Raw genomic sequence first — 17,296 nt, 5'->3', positions numbered from 1 at the left:
AAATAGCCTGAAGTTTGGCTTCTTGTTCATTATTTAGGCACCCTCTTGATTTTCAAAAATGCTGAACAACCAACATCCATTATGGAGATAATTGGGAACTTTGGATGCTTTGCAGTTTTGAGAGTCGGACGCCTGAATATGGGCTTTAGAGCTAAACTTTCACCAAACATACTACCCATGTGGGCACAATATAATCTTTCTATTGTTTCTCTTCCTAGTGTCATACACATAGGTAGAACATGTGTAATATTTGAGGAACAAAATCTCCATGTTATGAAGATGCTACATAGTGAGTGGAGGGCTAGTGAGAGTAAACAGGCTCTATTATGCAGATGAGGACTTGATCAATTCTTTAAATTTAAAATAAGACCACATTCCTTAGAAGTGCTTTTATTTTAAATTACATGTTTAAATTACAAAATGTCTTTGAGTAAAGTTTTTAAAGGGACTTTATCAATGTAGGAATCATACTTGTATCTGAAATTTCTTTTGGTCAGGAATTTTTTTTCCTTCGGTTCTTGACAGTGATTTGTATATTCTTTTCATTATTTAATTGCTGGTCTGTTTCACTTCTTGTCTTGTACACTAGCACATCTTCTCTATGTTCTAAAGGGGGCTCTTTTTCACATGTTTCAGGAAATGTATTACAAGTAATACGGTAGCAGAGTTGCTGCTGATTCCAAATTTGAACCCAGAATGCTTGGCCAGAACTAGGAAGAATCAGGAGTTGGGGTGTGCCTCTGTGAGGAGCCTAATACCTATGCAAGCGAGAAGTGCTGGGATCCTGGGGCGTGGAGGGGTTGGTTCATGCCCTGCACCCTTTCCAGTGATATAAAGAGCACCCGGCAGTGGCCTCTATGGACCTGATGAAGAAGACTGAAGCCGCAAGTTTAAGAAGGGAGAAAGCAATTGTAAAATCACAAATTAGCCAGGGGAAATTGGGGTTGGATCACATTGACTTGAATCCACTTTTGATGTATTTTTTAAGGCTGGCTATATTTCAGCTTGACTGTGTCCTTTTAATTGAAACATTCACTTCTGAGCTTTCTTATCGTGTCATCTTACTACATTATTTTTTGTGATGGGGGAAGGAGGCTGGGTACCCAAGGGACTGTTAAAGAACAAAAGTGTAACTTGAAATCAACAGTCCTACTCTAATTTTTAATATAAACAAAATGGCTCCTGTTTACACACAGTAAAATTATTTTGTGATTTTATACTGTAGGTAATTGTATTGCTGATTTTCACATTGTAGCATAGTTTCTATCACTAGAGATACAGCTGGAAAAGTCAACGCCCTGCATTTGTTACTAGGACTAAATAACCCAGATAGTGATACTTGTGGCTGCATACTCACATCGTCACACCTGTTATCCCTGACCAAAATTAATTGACTTTGGTCTCAGTCTCGGACCAGGCATCTAGATATTTTAGTTATGTGGGGAGAGGTGAATTGTCTCTGATAAATCGGAGCCCTCCACGGAAAGTGAGAGAACAAGTAAGAGCTCACATACCTTTGTAGCTGGGTTCCTCAGTCCTCCCACTCTGTTCTGTCTGTGGATTTCTTATTATTTTTCATCATTTTCCACCGTTCATTTTCACTTTTCTCCTCGTGCTTTACCCTGGTCTGTATTGTACTCTCGTTCCTGACTGTTCTGGTTTCCTGCCTTCCCAGGGAAGTGGCTGGGGTGGGGCGAATCAGCTGCTTTCCCTGTACTTCAGATGATGCCCGGCCTTTTCCCAACAGCCTGTGTCCAACTGTCACAGAATCTCCATGAATCAGCTGATTCCAACATTCTGTCCCCTATCGTGGTAGAGACATCACACAAGATTCTGGGCATGTTTCTGCTCACTTACACTGGTATAAAACCTGTGTAACTTCATTGATATTGATTCTCAGCAGTTTGAGGGCAGAAATGGATGCTCTTTTTCTTCTCTGTTGTAATTCAAACAGCTAGCAATGATTTTGTGTGTATTCCAATGTAGAGAGTAGAATATTTCACTATCATAGTCCTTCCTAAAATAAATTGTTTCTTTTCAAGTGCCAAATCTAGAATATTTTTAAATTACCAAACATAATTTTTTATTCCAATAAGTATTTCAGTAGTGCCTAGAGACCCACTCCAAAAACAGGACCTCGATGTGTTATGCACTGTAGAAACTTATTATAAGACAGTCCTTGCCCTAAAGAGATTACATAATCTAAATAGACAAAGTGTGGGAGAAATATATCTCTGTTTTAAGATTTCCACAAGATTCTGTGGCAGCACTGGGAATTTAATCCAGATATCCAGAGTCCTAGCCCAGTGCTTAGTGACAAGATTGTTCTTGTTGTTCCAATTTGTCACTGTTAAAAGTGAATCAGGTTTGAAAAGGAAATTTTAAGAGCATAAACACAAGTAAAACAATTTTTATAAATCTTTCAATGTTTACAGTTAGGTATTTTTCAGTATTAGTAATCAGGAGTCTCTTAAAAGTGAATTTGTCCCTTTTTTTTTTTCTACCGAATCCTTTTCTTCATTACTCTTCTGATGACTGTTCTAGATATTACTCTTATTTTGTTTTTGTGGTGAGTGGTGGTGGTAATTTATCCCACTTATTAATTTACACTTCTCTAAATTCTTATCCTATTAAAATTTCTCTAAAATATTCAGATCTTTTTGTAATTATTCTCAGGTGCCACTTCTATGTTGATATAATTTACAGACTGTATCAGTATGTACTTTACTCATCTCCTGGAGGATTAACAAAGATAGCATATATGTCTGGCCCCCAACCATTGTAAACTGTTCCAGTGGTATATAGGGGGTGTAAACATGATGCAGTCAGCTACAGGGAGAACTCCCCCAGCTCAAGAATCACATGATCACTTTGTGTAGCCCTGTACATCTCCACTTGCAACTCCTGGTATAGTTATTGGGGCTAGGAACAGGGGCTGTCTCCATGGTGCTACAGAAATTCTTGGCTGCTGCAGGCTAGGAGACAGCCTATGGGGAGCCCCAGTAAACCATACATTTCTTATTCTTCCCTCAGCTGACCGAAAATTCAGATGGTACAAAAGTGACTTAGTCACAGACCCTCTTTAAGGGCTCTGTTAGCCTTTAAGGTGCCACCGGACTCCTCGTTGTTTTTGTGGGTACAGACAAACACGGCTACCCCTCTGATACATAGACCCTCTTTAGCCGCTTCCCAAACCGCCGCCCTCCCCCCCCCGCAATTTGATCCTCTCTGGCAGATATCTCTGCCTATGCAGAATTCCTGTTAACTTCAGTAGGACTCTGAGAGTGTAAATCTCTGCCCACATAGGTCTGATTTCAGGAATGGAGCCCTAGTCGCTATCTTTTAATATAATCTTATAGTAACTTTCCAACTTCTGTATTTTCCTTTCCAGGCAGGGCTGGATTGAAAGCTTTTGGTATAAAGTCTGTGTAGATAAATTAATTCCACTGCATTCCCAATCTCTTTGTTCAATGAACGTGTAACTTAGTCAAAGGGCGGCTAACAGGTTTATCTGGAATAATTGTTTTTTTATTAACTTGTGTTGCTTATCATTCACCATGTTATTCTTAGTGGTTGCATATTAATATTTTTTTATTATTTTAATATTGACCTTTTTCACTTCAGTACCAGATAAACATCAGAATAATAATTTCCTAGGTCGTCATCTCCTTTCATAAACTTTGAGTCTTGTTCTGTATTTTCTTTTCTTCAAACAAGTTCATTAATTTAAAAAATAAACAGCTGTTAGTTCTTTTAAGACTGATATCAGTTAAGCTTGATGTCTGTTGTTTCTTATTGATTACTAATTTACCAGATAGTCTTTCATCTCTTTCCTCACTACCAAAACCTAGCACTGTAGTCCTAATCCCAGTCCTACAGATCTCTAATCATATTTAATTTCCTAAATTTTACTTAATGTTTGTACAACACTTGGAAAATATAAAGAGCTAGAGAAGTGTGCGCTAAGTAATAGTCCATAATTTATTTTAAAGTCTGAAATATGACATCAGTTGAGAATGTAAGCCACTCAGAGCCCTGAGTTTCTTTGTTAGAGTTGGAGAACACCAATGAGGTCTAGTATCTCCACTAGCCACTGCTGGGTTTTTCCATGTTTTCTAAATCTGTGGACAAGCTAGTAAATTTGACAGCAATTCCAGTTTTCCTGTTTAGGGTTTTCTATGGAAAACCCTATGTCTGCTCTCTTTTCTTTAATTGTCGTTATTCTCTCAATCATATTTACAAATTTTGTTTAACTTTTCCCCAAGTATTGAACAATATTTTCTTTCTTATTTCTATCTGAATTTTACTGCTTGCTTGTTGTAAAACTAGGCAAATATCTAGATGAGTTGATGTACCTCTCCCCCAGGAAGACCTCCGCGTATCCTTGATTGAGAACCACTGCCTTAAAGCAACCATATATGTTGCTAGTTTTATATAAACTTTTTTTATAACTCAAGCACCTTTTAAAACACTTGTTATAAATGATCACTTGCTGAAGGATTCCCAAGAATATTTAGGTCCACAATTAACAGTAACCTACTAGTATGAAATCCAAATTTTTCTCAACCTCTGGATACCTTATCTGTTTTCAGAAACAAGTTATCTACATATGTGAAAGTATTCTTTGACCCTATTTTGCTATATGTTACTCAATACATATAGATATTTGTTTGTTTTACAGAAATGCTTCTTTTTGGCCTTGATCATAGTAGTAGATTTGAACAGGTGGTTTTTCTTTATTTCTGTTTTCTCCTATCAAAATATTTGGACTTTCATTGCCATTATTACCTTCCTTAATTATCTGTATTTCATTGTTTGTGTATATAAACTAGAGGAGATTTTCAAAGGCACAAATGACTTTCAGTTGGAGTTTGAAAATGTTATGCACTTCAGAATTTTGCTTGCAGTATTTTACAGTAGCTATTTGTAAACTTGCATTTTAACAAATATGACAAAACAGTGTGTACTGAAGTAGGCAAGATATTTACATTTAAAATTACATCAAGTGTTTTTTCTTAAGATACCAAATGATGATGTGCTCATTGTGACTGAGGCTGAATTTTCCGAATCATTTAATTCCGAATCAATGACAAACATTTCAAACTCTTTTAAAGTTGTTTCCAGTTACACACCATAGTAACCGTGCTATTTCCAGGAGAAAATTAATGTGGAGTTTCATTAGAAAGAAGAATTTGCTCACTTCAGGAGGAAAAATCCTTAAGAGAACATAGCAGTTTTCTTCAAAACCCAGAAGCATTCAACTGTACAAAAATACATTTAACTATCCATCTTTACCCCCTCCCCATATATTATCAATCTCCATATTTCACTCAGCATACACTTCATGCTTTGTGAGAGGTGGCCATAAGTAAATGGTTTCTAAAACTTGAAATTAGTTTTCATAAGGATTAGCAGACATATTTGTCTTCGGAAAAGCCATAGTATTTATACAGTTTGCATTAAATATGTGCTGTGAGGTATCTCTTTGTGTGTCTCTTATATGAAGCAAAAACCTTTTCCTTGAATATCCTGTACTTCTAGAAGTAGCTCTTAAGCTGGAGTAGGGTTTCTGCGCCCAGTGTGCAAGTGTGTATAAATCCTGCAGAGTGGTTGTAAGCAGGTTTAGATTTCATTGTGTACCACTGTACGTTTTTTTGAAAAATTGAACTGATTGAAATCCTATGTAGAATTGAATAGGGGGAAGGATCATATATATATGGATGATAAATCACTTAAATACTAATGACAGAACTTCAAAAGTGATTGACTAATGGTTTTGAGTGCTCCAATTTTTAGATGCTCATCTTGTCACCTTAAAGGGATCTGATTATTAGAAGATGAGGGTTGAAGAATTCCTGAAAAAAGGCTGTTAAAGGTTTCTCAAATTGGGAACTAGTCTCTAGCCCCAGAATTCCTGTGTTTATGCACATGTGCATATTTAAGGGATATGTATTAGCTAATTCGCATGCACTCACCATCTGACAAAGATATTATCTTTTCTTCTCCTCCCTCCCCCATTTTCTTTGATTTCCTCTTTGAGGACTCCTTGCCCACTCTCTCTGTGTGAGATCATGTGTTACCAACTTTCACAAGTTTGTAGTGAGTGAGGTGACTGAGCGAGAGCTTCTGCAGCAGGAGCCAAAAAGATCCAAATAAGGTCACATTACACAAATCTGTATTAAATGCTGCCTGATATTGTTGTGTAGGGCTTCGGTCTTCTCTCCAAAACCAAAAATACCAGTTAATTTTCTTGATTCTCTTCTGCCCCACACAGAGCCCACATCTGCCCCCTTCTGCAGCATCAACAGGGCTCCACCTTCCAAGCCTGGTGATGAGCAGAGGTCCTCTTCTTTCCTTTCTTGGGTGGAAGGAGAAGAGGCAACTGTCACTTTGCACAGGAGGGGAGGGAGCAGAGCTGCTGTGCTCTTTCTGCTGCCCCCTTTCTACATGTGAAAATGATTATAGACTCTTCCTGCTTCTCCCAGGAGGGAGCTCTACCTCTTGCAGCAGCTATGGTAGGCTGTCCTTCCCGAGAAGGTAGGAAAATGCTGAAGCTAACTAAACAAAGGGCCTTTTCCCTGCAGGTCTGAAAGTCCTATGAAGGCTGCAGCTTTTGGTGTCCTCCCAAGATTGCCTACAACAGAGGCCAAAAATCAGATTAACTGGGAGAGTTGACAGCTCTGTCAAAGCTGCTTGGTACCACAAACCTTTTCCTGTGTCACTACATGTGCCATGTAGATTTGTTACCCTGCCTTGTGTCCGGATAATCTTTGTATTCACTGCATTGCAGAGTCTACAGAGAAGCCACCTGTATATGTGAAACCTAGGCAGGGAGAATTAGCAAGGAAACTTTTACAAACATATGTCCAAGCCTGCCTAAAATCTGTGCATTCTGTTGCATTTCTCCCCCACACTGGGTGAATTTTAGCCCCTAAAAATGTCACTTACATAGAGGAGAGTGCATTTTGTAGTGTTAAGTGTCAGGTTTTGTCATTGGTCGTTCTCTAGCATTGAAATGTTGATCAGTTTGATCAGTGAGGTTTACTAGGAGTCAGCCAGGAGCTCTGCTCTCCAGCCTTGCTGCCAATCTCTATTCTTCCCTCACCTTAACCATGTTTGGTAAACCCAGCACCTAAGTCCCAGACTGACAAACTCTCTCAGATGTCAGACCAGAAGTGCTCTGATGAACCACAGGCAGTTAAGTCCGAGGCAACAGCTGCCTTCGTAGCAGAATTTCAAGCTGTGGCCCACTACAACTTCAGCTTCCCCTTCTGTGACCCTCTTGTTACTTTGTCTTAGCCCTTATTAGTAAGAAGGGGCAGGGTGACAGAATTGAAATCCAAGGTGTCAATATGGAAACCTGCAGTTCTGCTAGAAAAGCAGCTGCCTCCTGTTGTATCAGAGAAGGAAGTTGCTGACAGAGCCAAGCAGCTTCATTGGTTTTTGTGGTGTAGTTCAATTATCTTGACTAAACAGTTACTGCATTTAATTAAAAAAAAAAAAAATCAAAAGTGACTTGCATACAAGATATGGGGAGTGATGGAGTGAATTTTTGAGTTTGTGAGGACTGTGGTTGTTCAGCTAGAGGAACCCAAAGAAAGGTTCAAGAAAGCTGGATGCATTTCAAAGGATAAGTATTTCCTCATCAAAACCTAATGTTTCTAAACATATTATATGGAACATTCAGTTGTTCTCTGAAGAAATATAACAAATTTGGAGATTGAATTCAATCACTGAAATATGAAACAAAGCAAAACTAAAATCCCTAAGTGCAAAACTCAAAGCTAAAATAACTAGTTTCCACCTGTGTGCTCGTGAGAGTGAGTGTGAAATAGTCCTTTTTGACAAATACTAAACTGTTAGGTTTTTTTTAAGGGGTGGAAATCACATTAAATAAGCCCACTGTTTCTAGAAGTATATCTTAATTTTTCATGTATTATAATCTGAACTGTTTAACATGGTTTTCTTTTTATTTCTAGATGGCGTGAAAGGATCATAATTACCTAATCAACATGAACAGAATGGCTTCCTGGATGAAGAAAACAAACATTCAGTTCATAGGCTTATGTCTACAACATGAAGTATTTAACAGTAGCTGTCTTTGAGAAATTAATTTGTGACCTGAGATCTCCTGGTCCCGGAAAGAAATTGAGATTTTACAAATTAGAGCTATAATTTTTCAGCACGTTTTTTGTGACTAATGATATTTAAATCTGCACAACAAAAATATAGAATAGAAAACCCAAGGGTCATACTGATACCTTTTTGTTTGTGCATTACGCAGGATATATCATTTTAAATTAAATTTTTAAATCATCTTTACTTTTATTTATTTCTTAATACATGAAGACTCGGCAAGAATAATTTGTCACCCATGGAAAAAAATAAGGCATATTCCCCAGAAATGGACAGTAATTTTGTGTTAGATAAAATCAACAATTTAAAAGTAGAGCAAGAAGATGATGGCATGAATAATTGTACTTTGGAAAGAATGGATATAAAAAATGAACATGAAGATTTCAAACATACAGACAGTAGCGATGAACAAGAAGACAAAGAAAAACATTTCATTAATAACAATCCTGGCAAATATTTATCTACAGAAAATGAAGATGATTATGGATCTCTGTTTTCTCAGTACAGTAGTACTCTTTATGATGTAGCAATGGAAGCTGTGACACAAAGCCTCCTTTCTAGCAGAAACATAAGCTCCCGGAAAAAATCCCCTGCTTGGAATCATTTTTTTATATCCCCTCGAGACAGCACTAAAGCAATATGTATGTACTGTATGAAAGAATTTAGCAGGGGTAAAAATGAAAAGGACCTAAGTACAAGTTGTCTCATGAGGCATGTGAGGAGAGCTCATCCTACTGTACTTATTCAAGAAAATGGAAGTATGCCGGGTCTAGCTTCTCTTTCTTCGCCTTCATTGTTACTGCCTGCTCAGTCTGCAGATGTTGGAGATTTAAGTGCTGTGTTATCGCCTATAAAACTGGTCAAGAAAATTGCTTCTAAGATACCATCTCCAGATCGAGTAATTGAGGAATCTGTTTCTATAGTCTCTTCTGAAGAAATATCAGACCTTTCAGTTTCTGAAAAGTGCATCAAAGAAGAAATCATGGCCGGGTCATCTCCACCCCTACCCAACAATCAATATGATGAAACTGTGGAGAATGTAGCTGAGAAAACTGTTCCAATTCCAAAGAGTACATCAGGTTCCAGAAGAAGATCTGCTGTCTGGAAACACTTTTATTTGTCTCCTTTAGATAATTCTAAAGCAGTTTGCATCCACTGCATGAATGAATTCAGTAGAGGAAAGAATGGAAAAGATCTTGGAACTAGTTGCTTAATAAGGCACATGTGGAGAGCCCATCGTTCCATCGTTTTGCAGGAGAATGGCGGTGGTACAAGCATACCACCCTTGTACTCTGCTCCTCCAACTTTATTGCCTTCTTTACTGCCTTCTGACGGTGATCTGAATTCTGTGTCGTCCTCTCCAGGAAAACTGCTTAAAGAATCAGTGTCTGCTTCTTCCTCTCCAGATAGAATGGCAGAGGAGATCCATTCTACTCTCCCTTCTGGAGATGCTCTGGTGGAAGACTCATCGATGTTGTCATCTGATGATATAGGTGAAGCCTCCTTAGTGTCTTCTCCTGAGAAGCAGTGTGAGGGATTAAGTCCATTGATATTTGAACATAGCTCTGTGTTTCAGCAGAATAAAAGGATTATGAAAAGGCTTAAATCGGAAGTTTGGCACCATTTTTCACTGTCTCCAGTGGACAGTCTAAAAGCTATATGTAGATACTGTAGTTGTATGATAAGTTGTGGGAAAAAAGGAGATGTAGGCACAAACTGCTTGATGAGACATCTATATAGACGCCACCCTGAGGTGATTGGGAACCAGAAGAGTTTTATAGATGCAAGTTTGGCAAATTCTCCTTATGCTACTTTGGCTTCCGCAGAATGTTCCTCTTCAAAATTGATTGACTTACCCACAATGGTTACAAATGGTAATCCGATTATATTTCCTGTCAATAGCAAGAAGACCTCAAAACTGTGGAATCACTTTTCAATTTGTTCTGCAGATTCAACTAAAGTAATATGTATGCACTGTGGACGTACAATAAGCAGGGGGAAAAAGCCAATAAATTTAGGTACAAGTTGCCTTCTAAGACATTTGCAGCGGTTTCATAACAATGTGCTGAAAACTGATGTTTCAGAGACAGTGTTGTCCTCTTCTACGGATAATCACAAGCCCCTGAGCACAGAATTATTAGGATCTTCAACCTTTGATGAAACCAATGACAAGTTTTGTGATTCTCACCCAGTTGCCAAAAAAATTACAAGTCTTGTAGCTGAAATGATTGCACTTGACCTTCAGCCATATTCTTTTGTAGACAACATTGGCTTTAACAGGCTGCTTGAATACTTGCAACCTCAGTATTCCTTACCTTCACCATCGTATTTTTCTAGGACAGCAATTCCAGAAATGTATGATAACGTGAAACAAATAATTATTTCACATCTGAAAAAAGCTGAAAGCGGAGTAATACATTTTACATCAGGAATATGGATGAGCAATCAAACACGAGAATATCTAACTCTTACTGCTCACTGGGTAACATTTGAGTCCTCATTTAGACCCCAGTGTGAAGATTACCATTGTACAGCACTTTTAAATGTGTCACAGATTGATTGTGACTACAATGGCATCAGTATTCAAAAGCAGTTAGAATATTGGTGGGAAGCCTGGATAACTTCCATTGGCCTTCAGATTGGGATTACTGTTACTGATAATCAGAGTATTGGAAAAACTTTAAATGAAAGTGATCATTCGAGTGTGCAGTGTTTTGGTCACACTGTTAATCTCATAGTAAATGAGGCTATTAAAAGTCAGAGAATGGTTCAAAATTTGCTTAGTATTGCAAGAAAGATTTGTGAACGTGTTCATCGGTCAGCAAAAGCAAAGGAGAAATTAGCTGAGTTACAAAAAGAATATGAGTTGCCCCAGCATCAACTTATTCAAGATGTTCCATCCAAATGGAATACATCATTCCATATGCTTGAACGCTTAATTGAACAGAAAAGAGCAATTGATGAAATGTCAATAGAGTGCAGCTTTAGGGAGCTGATAAGTTGTGATCAGTGGGTAGTTATGCAATCTGTGTGTCATGCTCTGAAACCATTTGAAGTTGCGAGTAGAGAGATGAGTACACACATGTCCACTTTAAGCCAGGTGATTCCAATGATTCACATACTTAACAGAAAAATAGAGATGTTGTTTGAGGAAACAATGGGGATTGACACCATGTTAAAATCCTTGAAAGAAGCTATGGCGAGTAGATTGTCTAGCACACTTCATGATCCAAGGTACATTTTTGCTACACTTTTAGACCCCCGCTACAAAACATCCTTATTTACAGAGGAGGAGGCTGAACAGTATAAACTGGACTTAATCAGGGAGCTGGAAATATTGAGTTCTACCTCAGATGATAAACCTGTTTCTAATGGGTGCGATATAGGTTCACCATCTACAAACTCCTGTGGGGAGGATAATCTTTGGTCACTTATGGCTGACATGAAAAAATCAAAAGATCTAAAAGAGAAGGCAAAGTTACCAGAGGATATGGTGCTCTCATACTTGGAGGAAGAAGTGCTTGAGCATAACTGTGACCCACTAACTTACTGGGACTTTAAGAAGTCATCTTGGCCAGTATTGTCAAAATTGGCTGTCAGATTCTTGGGTTGTCCACCAAGTATTGTTCCTTCAGAGAGATTGTTCAATACATCCAATGAAAACAGCAGCTTTAGTCAGTCAAGGCTAATGATTGAACACTTTGAAAAACTTATCTTTTTGAAAGTGAATCTTCCCTTAATATACTTCCAGTATTGAAACTAATGAACAAATTAGACTAAAACTATTGTTGCTCACTGGATATTAAATATTTGGATTGTTAAATTGCTCCAGTAGGGGCCATGTATGACATCTAATCAGTGACTGTAATTCAAAATTTTAGTTTTGTCAGCTTTCATTAAAATGTCTACATGTGCCTTATTCATAGTTCTTCAGGCCAGATATTGTATATATGTTTTTTAAAAGTTCACACTAGAAATAGCCTGTCTTGTCAAATTATACATAATTATGTAGGTTTTAATCCATAATTGTAAATGAACTTAAAGCGCGGTCATTTGTTTTAATAGAATGGCAAAAAAGATGTAAACAGTTCTATTCTGTAGTTTTTTATTCAATTATGTAAAACCCATAAACCAGGTACTGTATTTTAGTTAAACATTGCTTTAATTGCAGCAAAATAGCTTTTGTAGCTGTCAAAAGAAAGCTGTACATAAAAGGTGGAGTTCAAGCCATCTTTTTACCTAGTAGTTTTTAATTGCAAGCCCTAAAGTACTTAAAGGGTTATGAAGAATTATTATGGAAGATGTTTACTATGACAGGAAACTATTGAATTACTCTTTGAAAACGTAACTAAATTTAGAGTTATTATGGAACATCAGTTATACAGTAATCTGTAATAAAACTTGCCATGTGCTGTTCTCCTATTCAGGTTTTACATTGTTACTGAATTACAGAAATATTCTGAGTATTTATATAAGCTCTTTTTGGAAGTTTTTATCAAAGTTTGTGAATGAATGCTTGTTGTTTAATGCAGTGCATGAAAAGGCAAGACATTTACAGTGAAAGATCTGATGTTCTAAAGCCTTTTTTTAATCTTTAGTGCATCACAGTTATAAGGGTTACCTGGTGTAAAAATTGAACCCTGGTTCCTGACATGATTACAGCTGGCTATAACAATTTGTCTTAAAGTTCCTAGTACAAAAATAACAAACTCTGATTCTGAAGAATAGCCTTATGGATACGGTGCACTGCTTAGAATTTTATGTAGTAGGGTTGATTCATAATTGTTTGGTGTCCATCATGCAAATGAGTGGGTCCCTACCAAATTCATGGTCTGTTACAAGATTTTAAAAATCATAAATTTCATGATTTCAGCTATTTAAATCTGAAATTTCACAGTGTTGTAATTGTAGGGGGCCTGACCCAAAAAGGAGTTGTGCAGGGGTTGCAAGTTTATTGTGGAGTGGGGGTGGGGAGGTTCCAGTACTGCTACCCTTCTGCGCTGCTGCTGGTTGCTCCGCCTTCAGAGCTGGGCAGCTGTAGACCGGTGGCTGTTGACTGGGAGCCCATCTCTGAAGACCAGGAGCACTGTCGAACTAAGGATGCCATGATATGGTATCTATTGTCACCCTTCTACACTGCTGCCTGCAGAGCTGAGCCCTCAGTTGGCAGCTGCTGCTCTCCAGGTACCATGCTCTAAAGGCAGTGCAGAAGTAAGGGTGGCAATACCATGACCCACCTAAAATAACCTTGTGATCCCCTTGTAACTCCCTTTTCGGTCAGGACCCCCAATTTGAGAAACACTGGTCTCCCCTGTGAAATCTATATAGTATAGGGTAAAAGCACACAAGACCAGATTTCACGGTCCATGACGCATTTTTAATAGCTGTGAATTTCGCAGGACCCTACAAATGAGTTATTGTAGAACCCTCTAAACTTCAAAAATAGAGTAAAAATAGCCAGCATTTAAATTGTAAACAATGTTTTCCATGTTTTTCTCTCAACTACTAAAGAGTCATCTTCCCATTTCAGTTTGATTAAATACTTTTGGGAAGCAAGTCATGCATTTGCCTATGACCTTTTAGAAAAATTGTAGTTTTGTTAAAATACTGTACCTATGCTAATCTAATTTTGCATTTACTATGTTTTAGTGTATTTATAAATGGTGAACTCAGTTTCTGAAATTAAACATTTTATTTGCAATTTCTAGTGCTATTGAACACTGCCTTTTTCGTTTCAGATGGAAGTAGAAAAACTTTAATGTGAGAATGAAACTGATTGATTAAAATACATACAGAAACATATATTTTAGCACAGACCATTATATGGAAGGGAGATTAATTGGTATATTTAGCCTTTGAAATCCAGAGAGCTATCTTCTGTAGCCCTTACGTTGAGTAGCGTCTTACTGCAAGTACTTCCATTGATTTCAGTATGCCTACTTGACCTAAGTAAAGGTTGCTGAGATGTTCTCCCAGTGGCTTAATAGTTACTACATGACACTTCCCAAAACATTTTGAAAATAGGCTGTTAATGGAACAATTAAAACTAAATTCTGTTCTCAACTATATGCACAATAACACCACTGAAATATATGGGAATTGTACTTGGCCTGAGACCAGAATTTGTTCTAACCCAGTGCTTTCCCATCTGGGTCTGTTTCTTGTGCCTTCTGCATTTAAGTCTAGGTGGCTTCCTCCTCTACATTGCCTGGGCATCAGCACAGTGGGTCAGTGAGAACATGCAAAAGACTGGGTCTCTGCTCAGTTCTAGTCTGCAACTTCACTCAGGCTGGGAACAAGTCCTGCTGAACTGTTATACCCCTGGGCTGAAGCATGCTCAGTCACTCTGAGAATGATGCATGCGCAGTCTGGTCAGCACTAGAAGCTGTGAAAGACTTGAGTATGCTCGGAGTGGACAGAATCTTCAAAGATTTTTAGCTGCTAAACACTTACAAGTCTGAGCCTATCTGACCAGTAACTTTTCAAAGACATAACTTGACCAAATTTGGGTGGATTTTCAAAGGGATGGCAAAAATCCCTGCTGTGAAATCCAGCTCCTACCAAATTTCAAGTCCTTACTGTGAAGCAAAAAAGACTGCCAGAATTTTTTAGCATAGGTAAAACGTATTTTTCCTTAGTCTCTTTCTTGGAAAAGGCTGAACTTTATTTTGGAAAGTTTTTTCAGTCAGAGGCAGAAACCCAGCATGAAAATTTCAGCCCAACTGGTTAAAGTTTGGCAAAGTAATAAGCAACAGAAAACCACTGTATAATGGAACATGTCAAGCAGTGCTACCAGCTCCACTTATAATAAAAGATTTGAAATTAAAATTTAGGGTACTCAGATTTGATCACTTCATTGTAATTTTATATTAACAAATGTAATGCAATTCAACTATTACACACTGGTGCCACATTAAAAGGATTGGAGCTGGTAGCTCCACTTATAATAAAAGATTCTCTTGTACATTAAAAGGATCAACACCTACCACTGTAGAGGGGGGGAAACAAATCTCAGGGTGAAACTACTATATTCCTTAGAAAAAACAATTTAGTGTAACTTCTAAGGTTAGGATTCTCATTAATGATGCTTTTATTCCTGCCTCCCCCGCCCTTTCAACCAGTCACAGTGGCAAACTGCATTGAAGACAAAGCTGCGACCAGTTGTGTAATCCACTAACAGTGAAAGCTGCGGTCAAACAGTCTTGCTTATATTGATATCATGCTGGTTTGTGGTTTTGTTTTCTTATTGCAGTTTGAAGAATTAAACTCATTTATGTAGAGGGAATCTAAGCATTCAGAACTACAAGTAAAAAAGCATGTGGGGGTGGTCGTCTTCTAGTGTTTATAAGTGTGTGGTGTGAAGAGCACTCCTAAATTTGGGGGGAAAGTAGGGTAAAGGTAGCTAACAGTGAGGATTCTCTTGTACAGGCCTCCTGGCTCTGCAGCAGAGGCATCCTCTCCTGAAGCCAATCTGATAGTTTAAAAAAATGGAAATTTCATTCACAAAAGAAGACAATGAAGATAAGGTTGCAGCATTGATGGGTAAGCTGGGTGTATATTTTTCCAAACGATCATCTCTGGCAAGATTTCACTGCATGGGATTTATGTTCTCTCGTAAACAGAGAGAATATTTTGAAAGAAGACATGGTCTGGTGTTCTTTAGAAGTTAAAATGTTCTGGAAGCATTATGTATTAATTAACAATGATACCTAAAAGTTCAGATTTTACAGAAACTAACCATCACAGTTAACTTTTGAAAGAACTTTCAGTGTAAAAAAAATTTGCAAAAAACCCACAAGGTTTGTGCCTATAAATGTATGGCTGATTCATACATCAAGAAAGCAACACAATGGTGCTATTTCTCCTCTGAGTATATTTCTAAACTTAAGCCTATGTCAGAGGGCTTCTTAAAAGTTTTTATCAAAACCAGCCAACCAAAAAACAAATAAACCAAACCTGATACGTAGCCATTCACAAAAGTTGGAAAATAGTTCATAAATCAAGACAGCAATGGCTGAGTGCACCACCTATTTACTGACTTCTCACTTAAAGCTATCCAAAGGACCAAAGACTTAAGCCCAACTAAATAAATAGTGCAATACTTCCTACTTCAATCTGAAAATATATAGTTGCTTCTCTACAGTGGTAGTTAGGGTAATTATTTGTTTCAGTGGCATGTTGTGGTACTGCACCCTTAATCTTTACTTCATTAAAACTTTTTATTTTTGGGGGAGGGGGAGAATATACTGAAGTCAAGAGAGTTTTTTGCAAACTAGGAATTAGATTATTTTGTTTAACAATACACCAGAAAACAGGTGATTCTCTTCTAAATGCTGGTGCCTTTGAAGCTGTGTTGCAAAACTTTTAAGACCAAAAAAATCTGAACTTTGAGATCTGGAAAGATGAACTCACTCAAAACTTTCCTTTGTGTTTTGTAAATGTACATGCTTGCATACTTACTCTTTTCAATACCTCTTATGATATTTGATGTTTAGGATTGCTCTGGAGGGAATTAGATAAGTTTTTTTTCCCACAGGGAAAATCAAATAGATGGCACTTCACCAATGGCAATTTCAGGGGAGGCCAAAGACTGGTTTAACAGGTTTTGCAGAATCAGCCTTGCAAGAGTACTGCGGGAGAAAGCCTCAACTGCCACAATGGAGCAGGCTCCACCCAATATTATCAGTTCCTCCCATGCATGAGCACTGAATCTTACGGGGGGGGGGCTTCAAAAGAAAACAAAATCCTAGAGTTGTAAACATGCACTTCCATGAATAGGAAGGTGAGCACCTGCTGCTTTTTCAGTGGGGAAACTTTTTGCTCAGTAAAATATTTTACGTCTTGAATTTTCAGACAATAAGGAAGACTTACATATTCGATTGCTAAACTCCATCACATTTATACTTGTCACTGGCATTGAATTTTCATATGCTGCTGGACCTCTCACCACACCAGATCTAGTATGGTTAAGAAAACAAGATGTCACAAGATTTAAATTGATACACTACATCCCTTGTTTATTTGAGTAGACTGTGCAGGTTTACTTAGCAGGAATTACTGGTGAGAGGTGATGGATTCCCAAGGGTGGATTCGCAGTGCTGATTTTGATCATGTATCTGTGTGAAAGCTTATAGTCTAAACTGCGTGAAAGCTGAGTGAA

The 17,296-nt window shown here is 37.8% G+C and overlaps 1 protein-coding gene across 2 annotated transcripts in view; it reads left to right on the top strand.

Annotated features, from left to right (window-relative positions):
• ZBED4 (zinc finger BED-type containing 4) overlaps nucleotides 1–13,843 on the top strand; it is a 28,152-nt gene extending 14,309 nt beyond the window's left edge. The window contains exons 1-2 of one of the 2 annotated variants that reach the window (XM_075124473.1): nucleotides 6,264–6,537; nucleotides 7,980–13,843. In XM_075124473.1, the coding sequence (XP_074980574.1) occupies nucleotides 8,375–11,893 (3,519 nt within the window). In that variant the 5' untranslated portion in view covers nucleotides 6,264–6,537; nucleotides 7,980–8,374 and the 3' untranslated portion in view covers nucleotides 11,894–13,843. Of the gene's footprint in view, nucleotides 1–6,263; nucleotides 6,538–7,979 lie in introns of those variants that run through there. The other variant, XM_048836212.2, reaches the window with a different exon arrangement.
• The last annotated feature ends 3,453 nt before the right edge of the window (nucleotides 13,844–17,296 follow it).

This window comes from Caretta caretta, chromosome 1 (assembly GCF_965140235.1).
Source record: "Caretta caretta isolate rCarCar2 chromosome 1, rCarCar1.hap1, whole genome shotgun sequence".
Lineage (NCBI taxonomy): Eukaryota > Metazoa > Chordata > Testudines > Cheloniidae > Caretta > Caretta caretta.
This window is presented reverse-complemented; position numbering and strand designations above follow the sequence as displayed.